Source organism: Eretmochelys imbricata, chromosome 11 (genome assembly GCF_965152235.1).
Source record: "Eretmochelys imbricata isolate rEreImb1 chromosome 11, rEreImb1.hap1, whole genome shotgun sequence".
NCBI lineage: Eukaryota > Metazoa > Chordata > Testudines > Cheloniidae > Eretmochelys > Eretmochelys imbricata.
This window is the reverse complement of record NC_135582.1, coordinates 70,783,297-70,792,748: the sequence shown is the minus strand read 5'-3', so window position 1 is coordinate 70,792,748 and position 9,452 is coordinate 70,783,297. Positions and strand designations below refer to the sequence as shown.

General features: G+C 41.1%; 1 protein-coding gene across 1 annotated transcript in view; it reads right to left on the bottom strand.

Annotated features, from left to right (window-relative positions):
• Positions 1 to 8,647: 8,647 nt before the first annotated feature.
• DRC11 (dynein regulatory complex subunit 11) overlaps positions 8,648 to 9,452 on the bottom strand; it is a 147,483-nt gene continuing 146,678 nt past the window's right edge. Inside the window, exon 19 of the mRNA XM_077829482.1 lies at positions 8,648 to 8,782. Coding sequence (XP_077685608.1) covers positions 8,648 to 8,782 — 135 coding nt within the window. The remainder of the gene's footprint in view (positions 8,783 to 9,452) is intronic.

Below are 9,452 nucleotides of genomic sequence, written 5' to 3'. Positions count from 1 at the left end.
TCTTGAAATATGATAGTTATTGCTTGACACACATAATCAGAGCTTACATCCATGCTTAGGAAAGGGTTGATGGAGAACTCCCATGTTAACTTTTGGGAGCAATTGTTGCTGCTGAAAATTAAAGTGCTTTGATGACATATTTGCCATACCCAGACACTTGACAGCAGGGATCCGGTAACTCCCTCCTCTGGTCTTTGCACATTGACTGTCCATCCACCAGAGCGGTACTTGCATATCTCCTCACGATCATTGCAAAACAGTGGCTCCACTTCCAAGCAGAAGGTGCGCATATTATGCTTGACTCTCAAAAGTTTACACGTCCCTTTTTGGTTTAACTTTTTAGGCCTGGTCTACCCAGCTTGTGACGGTATAACTATTTTGGTTAGTGGTCTGATTTATTTTACCAGTAGTTATACTGGTATAAATGTGCTTATACCAGTATAGCTGATTTCCCTGTGTTATATTATGTTCCATATGTTAAGTTATACGGGTATTATTGAGCCCACACAAGGGGTGGGGGGCTGATGGGACTGATAATGAGATTGTAACCGTTCATATAAAGATTGCTGATCAAATCTGGTTTAGAGCATTAGTGACTTAGAGATTTTACTGGCTGGAAGTGCTCAGGTTGTACTATTTTAACGACACCCTCTTTTTTGGTATCAAAGTTAGTTGTCTAAAACTTCAGAGCAACAGCAAAATGCCAGTTCAGTTAAAGCAGTACAACTTGTGAATAAATGAGGCAAATTGAAACCTGGCATTTTTCCTTAATACATTTAATAGGTCGAAAAATACTCTAGGTACTGTCCATATCTGAGGATATTTACAAACAATAAATTCTTGTAAACGGTGACAGGTCTTATCTGGGCCTGAACGGGCCAAAAGGCTCCGTTAGACTTAGGTTTAGAAACTACTGCAAAGGCACAATCACCTTTTCAATGTTTTAACTCCCCCCTATATTTAGTTCTAGAGTAATAAATGTTGGATGGAAATTAATGAGTGAATATAAACTATTTATTTGTAGCACTAGCGTGCAACAATACATGGCTTTTGCCTTCCCAGCTCTGAGAAATTGATTTAGTTTACTATTATCTAATTGTAATCTAATTATCTAATCTAATCAATTATCTAATTGTAATCCTTTGTAGGAATTTTATTTCTAAAATGCAAACCATGAACTTACCAGCCTGGAGAATGAGTTCATGCATTTGTTATCTGAGACTATTTCTTGTTTTTTAAGGTGACATTTGTTTTTTTGGTATTGAGGTTATTTGCCTAAAACTTTCAGTGCAATGGCAAAATAGTTTCAGCTTCTTATCCATCCTTTTTCCAAATACTACTGGTAAATGACATGTGTCGTTTTAGGCTTATCTATCAAGTTTGTAAGTGCCTCAGCTTAAGGAAAAACACATTGCATTATTGTAACAGAAACAAACTTAAAATATTTTGTAATTTGTACTGGACCTTTTATCCAAAGACCTCCAGCATGCTGTACGAACACTAGCTAAACCTCACAACATCCCTGTGAGATAGGTTAGAAGTAGAGCTATTTCACACACGGATAAGTTGAAGCACAGATACCTAGGCCCTACAGTCCATTCGTTTTGGGGGGCTTAGTTTTTGGTGCACAGTTTAAACATCTAGAAGTCTCCACCTGGGCATCCAAATTTATGGGCTCCTTTGAAAACTGGAGCTAAATGATGTGCCAAAGTCACACAATTAGTCAGTTGCCAAGCACACAACTCAGGGCTTCAGACTCTGGGATCTCTGCTCTAATCACTAGACTACAGTGAACTTGTGAAAGTTTGTAGGTCTGTTACTAGCCTGAAATATCCGCATTGAAGTCTGTTCTTCCACTTCAAAACACTGAAATTGCACATTAGCTCTAAAGCTATGTTTAAAACACTGCGAAAATATGAAGGGCCAATGCAGATGCCTTTGTGCCCACTGGGGTAGAACAGTCCAGTTCTGCTCCCTACTCATGGTGGAACTTTAATGCACAGAGGTATCCTGAAAATTTCGGATCACATTTTTCACCTGATGAGACTGACTGCTAAAGGATTAACGAAGAAATAGGAAGGAAATATGAACATTGAAAAAAGTCATATCATATGTAGTTCTCCTGGGTTTGTAGAAAGCAATTAAGCCAATTAATTTATTGGTAAATTATCTTATGATGAATTACAGAATAACTGCAATGAAACTCTGACATTCACATTAATACCAAATTAGTTACTGTATTATGACTGTTCTTACAATGAATGCCCAGTAATTTAATAATAATGGGACACTTAAATAATTTAACCAATAATTCTGTAGATCACTCACATATATAAATGAGCATGACAGCTTCCTTTCTCTGCTTTGCTGGTGCTCTTGAATTAGCTTCCTGGCAACACAGAGAACAATTCTGGCAGCCAGACAGCTCCACGCGTTTGCACTGGGATGCCGTTGGGAGTTGTAAAATAGAGAAATCAGCAAGACATTGTGTTACACTGTGCCCCCTTCAGAAGACTCTTCACTGATTTCCTCTACACTGTTGCAAAGTGGCAATGCTATAAGAAATGTACCCATTCTGCTGGGACTTTTCCCCTCCCACAACTCTGGATTATTTTGAAGCTGTGCTCCATTTGCCATAAATGCAAAATGTCAAGAGAAGTGCCATGGGTATGTTAGAATGAGGTAGGGAGCCCAGCTACCATGCTGTCCATGATAAATATTTGCTGTATTGCAAGATGTGGCAAGTGTTATAAACAGCTTTTTCCTACAGGCAAGGCCTGCCGGGATCCTGGCCATGACTGTGGGGACCTAGATGCTACTGCAATACAAACAATAATAAGTTATGGTTTAGGGAATCAAACCCATTGTATTATTAACTACAGTAATTTAGTGACCACTAAATCAGACCCTGTGTGTTGCAAACGTTGACCATTGTATTTATTGGTCTGCTCTGGGTAAGCCCTGCTGGCCTCACAGTACTGTCACTGTGTAGCAACACCCATTTCTGCAGGAGCCATAGTGTAGGGATGTCTTCACTGCACAGTTCACCCAGGCTCTTACCTGAGTTTTAGACACCCTTCTTCCCCATCATCCACACAGAGAAAACTCTGACCTCAGTTTGGAGGTGCTTTAACCTTGGGCAACCTGTCCTGGCTGTTGGCACAGGTTAGAACCAGGTGTTACTCCAGTGCTGATAATCCCCCAATGCCTTCTCACAATTCTCCCAAAGGGCAGACAAGTTCTCCTGAAATTGCCTGGGAAAGAATTCTAAAGCATCTCAGCACAAAGAACCATGGGATATGCCCCCAGTCACACCCAGCTGGGTGCAGAAACAGGGCGCAGTAATGCGGGTGTGGCTTTGTTACTGGAACACTCGCACCTAGGCCAGGCTAACCTGGGTGCTCGGAACCAGTCACCCAGGTTAACTGAGCAGTAGTTACCCTTCGTGTTCTGAGCATTTCTCCTAACTGCTATTGTAAATAACTGTACTATCAGAGGGCTGTAACAGGAAGACTTAAAAAGAGGCTGGAGTCTAATTACACTATATCTGATATACAGCTGAGAAGTAATCCTCCCTGTAATTGTTGCAAATACGTAAGACTCACAGAACACCTTTAGCAGCAATACTTTCATGAGCATTATTAGCCTCACAGTGGGACCTAATGCTAGAGCATCAACTGGGGCCACTTAATTACATAGTTCAATCATTAACACTGAAATTACAGTGAGTGTTGCCCCTGCTTGACACAACAGTTTTATTTTCAAATAGCTACACATTCCCGGATCATCATTACATCTTGTACTTAAATAGCAATAAAATTGCTCCCTACCTTTTTTACAAGACTGACGCTCTTTGGAGGTGGTGTAGGTATACATTTACACACACCAAAGCAACCTGGCGGCTGTGTGCCATTCTGGCAATGCAAGTCAGCTGTAAACCTAGCTTAACCAGCCAGTGAAACTGTCCCATCATGTTCTTTCTTGCTACGTAGATATGCCAATTGTGGTTTCCAAGTCCCAGTCCTATTAATATCCATGTATAATCCAGCTTTATGGCTTACAAGGGCAGAGCCAGTAGAGCACCACTGAGATATTCGGTTGAAGGATAAATTGAGAAGAAATGGAAACATTTAATTACTTCTATAACATGGAAGAACACATGGAAAAAAATTGGAAGCCAGATTCTCTCCTGTCATGCAGAGCTGTGCAGGCATGTGAGTGGGCATGAGGAGCTCCGTACCTCTGCGTACGCGGATAGAAATGGAGCAGTATGCTAAGGGGGACACACACTATGCCAGTCACGTTGGATGGAATCCAGGGAGCTGCTTGGTTGCCTAAACCCAGAATTAGGCACCTAAATCCTGTTTTTAGGCACCTAAGTTCCCCACCGTGGTCAACAAATCTCCAACGGAACCCTGTAAGCACCTCCCAGGAGAGAGCTCTAACCACTGGACAAGAGAGTCATTCTGTGTCTGGCCCAATCCCTCTGTCTTTATTTATCCACAGTGGAACAGCTTCCACAGGAGAGACTGAGAGACACCCCCACATCGGACTGTCCTGTAGCTCAATGGTTAGAGCATGCTCCTGAGAGATGGGAGACCCCCGTTCAAATCCTTTCTCCCCGGTCTGCCAGGAAGGGGGGATCTGAACCTGGTTTGCTCACCTCCCAGGTGAGCGCTCAAACTACTGGGCTAAAAGTGATTAGGTTGGCAGTCGCACCACCCTCCAGCCATTTTGTATAGTGGGGCAGGCACCTAATTCATTCCTGCAAGAAACTAGGTACCTAAGACAGGATCATGGGTTCCTGTTTGTGGATTGCTAGCAGAGCTAGGCACCTCCCTGCATCCTGGACTGAGGCCCCTATCACTGAGAAAGGGGCAGGGCTTAACACATTGGGGTCTCCCACTGGCTAGCTTAGACAGGGAGCTGCCTAGTGTGCTGGCTTTTGTGGATCCCATTCCTAGGTGCCCATCTCTTCCCATTCATTGTACAGGGAGCCTAAATGCCTAACTCAGGTTTTATGTATTGCAGTGTTGTTCCTGTGATATTTTAGCTGCCTAAACGTTAGGTGTTGCAATGCTGAATGGTGCAATGATGAAGTCCCTTCCTGGATTCCACCATTGTTACTTTAGTTTTTAGATGAATAATACTATTTAACCTACTTGAATGTTATATAATGGCTTTACTTATGTCCACCCTAATCTTATTTTTATCAGTTCATATTCTGCAATCAGTAATACCCGAGCCACCCTGTTGAAGTTGACCGTAACTATTATGTGTAAGAAGTCAGTGGGGCTGAGGGCAGAATTTGTCCAAATTTGTTTTCCTGCTTTAGAGACTACAAAAGGTTAATACAAAAATTAGCAATATTATTTTCAGAGCCTGGAACTGTTTGAGAAGGATAGTTGGAGATTTTTTTATTTGGAATATGTTAAGATCAGGATGCCTGAATTTGTAAAGCTACCAACAAGCTGCCGCCGAGTGTCTGTAAAAAATTACACCAAATTCTGTAGCTGTTCTGTGCAAGTAATTAAATACAGGACACTGTTCATATTCATAGAATTTCATTGTTCACTACATGTCAAGACTCTAACAGCCAGGGGACTAATTACCAATGGGATTCCAGCTGCTACAGATGGGGTGGGAAAAAAGAAGCCTGCACAGAGAAAGATCTTGCTTTTTGCTCTAAAAATTGTCAGGCTCAGATGGATTTCTGTTGGGAATTGTTTCATTTCCATGGAATGCAAGTACTGTTGTAGGACGGATGGGTCAGTGCATAGGGTGGTGAACTGGGCCTCAGAAAACATGGGTTCCATTTCCAGCTCAGCCGCAAAATTCTTGTGGGGCCTTGGGTGGGTCGGCAATCTTCCCTATGTCTTAGTGCCCATTGGTAAAACTGGGGGATTACTTCCTCACAGGGGCGAGGAGGATAAGAATATATGAATGATGGGAATTGTTCAGGGCCTGTAGTGGTTAGGGCCCAAAGAGGCCTATTTCTGAGGTATCACCAGCTGCAGTAGTGAGTCAACATGCCCTTTCCCCCTGGTAGTAGTGGCAGAAAAGAGAGGGTTTATTAAACCAGAATCAACTAGTTCTTCCCACTGTGCTCAGGGATATGGTTCCCAAGGTCCTCCTATAGACAGTTAATCTCTCACATAAGCTTTTTAGATTTATGTATGTTTTCTTGCCCAGGTTTCTCTTCCAAGCTAGTATCACCTTCAGTATCAACACCCTTTCTAGAACTAACTGTGATGTAAGAGAGTCTGTTATAGGGCCTCAGACTCTTCCCCTTCCTAGTATGCTTTGTTAAGAGGAGCTTGGCAAGCAGGCTTGTCTTTCCCTAGGCCTTTCAATAGGACACACCTTTTTGGCAGCATACTTTGACCATTTTCTTGGTAAGAACAAACTTCTCAGGGTTTATTTTTGGGTCTTTTTTCCTGGAACCACTGTGCTCTGATGTGGAAAACTGGGGAGAAAGGGAAGCCCTGACCCACTTTTCTCTCAGGACTTTAGCTTTGGGATCCAAACAAACCAAACAGAAGAATACAGGCAGTTTGTTTAAAAAAATGGTCTCTTTTTTTCCTCTGAGGACCCTTCCTAATTCCCAGTGACCCTGTCGCACCAGAACGACAACAGCAGTGAATTGATAGCCAGAGGAGGGCATGGAACACAGGTGTACTATGGTCTCATTGGGCTGCCTTATCTAAAAGTGAGATGATGCAGTCTTCATGAGATGAAGGTGCTGGCTGGCCTTCTAGAGTAATCCCGTGTAGCATGTGTTACAGTGTTCTCGCTTTGCGAAAACAAAGGTATGTATAGGAACTATGACACCATGGTGAAGATGAGCATTGTATATAAACCTAAATAGCCATGATAGAATACACATTATGAAGCCCACACCGAAGCTGCAATCACTTGGCTAGTGAGAGATGAAAGCAGGTATTATCTGGTTTATAAGATTGTAAGTTTAGGGGCACATGTGAGTCCTATTAGACCTCCAGGCTTGTGAGCTAACTTGATAACAAGCAGTCATATTCCCTCTACTGAGGTGCAGTGGAACATTTTTTCATTTCCTCAGTGTTTATTCCTACCAACAAGCACCAGGACTGTGAGATGGTAAGCTATCGTACAGGTTCCAGTCTTTGTTAGATGCTGGGTAAAAGACTTGTTGAGGTATCACTGGCATACTGATGATACTGTACCCAGTAGTGGCTCCAGCTCGCAATCACCTCCAAAGGCTTTAGAGCTGGTCCAGTTATGAATAACTCAGGTAAATTTCCTTGGGTAAACTACTTTGTTAATAAATGGTGTCATTATTTGACTACTCTGTTGATCAAGTGATATTCAGTGCATGATTCATTTAAGGATTTTTTTCCTATCAATTCCTTAAACAAGTTACTCATGAATAAATGCTTTCATTCTTCGACTTGCTGCATTCTATTGGTTAAACAAGAAGAACAACAATAGCAAATGCCCAAGGGAGCCAACAATTAGAAAGCTGTCTGTCAGAAGCCTCTGGGGTCTCCCTGAAGCTTTTGAAGCTTCAGGTTCTGTTGCTACAAGCTTATACATACACAAACCATGACCCCGATCCTGCAAAGACTTACGTGCATGCACGATGTCATACATATGAGAAGTCCCACTGAAGTCAATGGATCTGTTACATTGAAGTCAATGGAACTGCTCAGGCGTATAATGTGAGTCTTTGCAAGATGCGGGCCCATACTATAAAAGTGTGCATATTTTTGAAAAACTTAGTACAGGTCAGGCCAAATTTAGCCTAAAATCTAGGACTAATGGAAGTATTTCCATGGTTTCTTAAAGTTCCAGTCTTTTTTTTCTTTAAAAAATCCTCTTACAGTGTTAGCAACCTGAATATTGCAGAACTGTGCCTCGAGCTTGTCAAATATCACAAAACAGTATTCAAAAACACTCTTTGAAATAAATGCCACCCAAGTGAATGTCCTCTGTGTATGATTCTTTTTATATGTTTTCTGCTAACATTTGTATCTGTGAATGTTTGTGCATGGTGACATTTGTAGAAAGATAAAGTGCGGTGCTGGTCCTCATGTGAATATGGACATGCTTCTGTAACTAATGTTGGTCAGCCTATGGTAGACTACATTAAGTGCTTGGTAACAGCCCACGGTCAGAGAAAAATTAAAAAGGACCTTTATAACTGTTTTATTGAAAATTATGATACACTAGACATACAGGTATGGAAAGCAGTTAGTTTTATAAAGCATCTAAGTTAATAAAATAAAAATAAATAATTAAAGGCTCTTAACACGACATCAGTTTTTAAGCAAAATTCCTCATTGAAATCAGTAAGGAGTTTTGCCTAAAAACTGGACAGTATAATATCTTCATAAGTAATTAAAAAAAAACTCTTTAGAATAAATGATGCTTGAGAAAGTCAGTGGTCATTAGCTCTTAATCTTGTTGGAGTGAAATGTCACACTGGTGTCTCATCTTATTTGCAACTTTTTTTTTTTTCATGGAACACACTTAGAAATATATTCTTCCTTCAGAGCTGGCCACAGATTTTTGTGTATGTTGTCTCTAATGTCCTCATCCCTCTTCAGAGAAATGGATCAATAAGCTTCCTGTGATGTATTCCCAGATGAGATCTCCTCAAGGAAATAAATTACTTTTTCTTCTTTTTCCCTTTCTTTCCTCCCTTCTTTTTCCCTTTATCCTTTCCTTTTCCTTTTCCCATTTCCTCACCTTCAATCAGTGCTCTGGCTCGTGCTTTCCCCAGAGGTGTCTTGGCATACCAGACCTGGAGAATCAAATAAGTGGTTAGAGGGGAGGAAAAAAAGCATGAAAGAACATTTAAGTAACTTTTGCATGTATGATGGAGTGTTCGTAACAAAAACCTTACAATCCTGACTGGCTCGTGGACAAGCTGAAACAAGATCCTTAGAACTCTTGAGAACACCATTATAACAAGAAGTGTAGCAATCCTCTGCTTTCAGAGTCCCTCATTAACATGAACACTTAGCTGTGCCACTTGTGTTGCTATAGTTATGGGAGTGTTAGAACTTCTATGATCAGCCCTATTTCCAAGGGTATGTAACTCTTGTCAAAATTACCTCTGATTGGAAACTTGGCAGTATAAAGAGCATATTTTTTGGTAGTTCTTAAAATCTGTTCAGTTGTTTTTCATTTCAAGGGGAAAGTTAAACAAATCATAATTTTTAAAAAGCTGTTTATTGGTTTCATGTGCTTGTTCATAGTTTTGTGTCTCGTAAATGGTTTTGTTTTGGTTGCTTTGCAAACTTGCAAAGTTCTGGGACTGTAATGGCAACAAGGCCTCTCTGGGATAAATAAAAATAATTTAAAAGGGCTGAACTGGTAATATTTGAAATCAGGTGTGCACAGGAAATAACCTTTCCCCAAGCTTGAAGTGTGTGCGTCTGTAGTAACAATGTCATGGTCCGTTCTGCAGC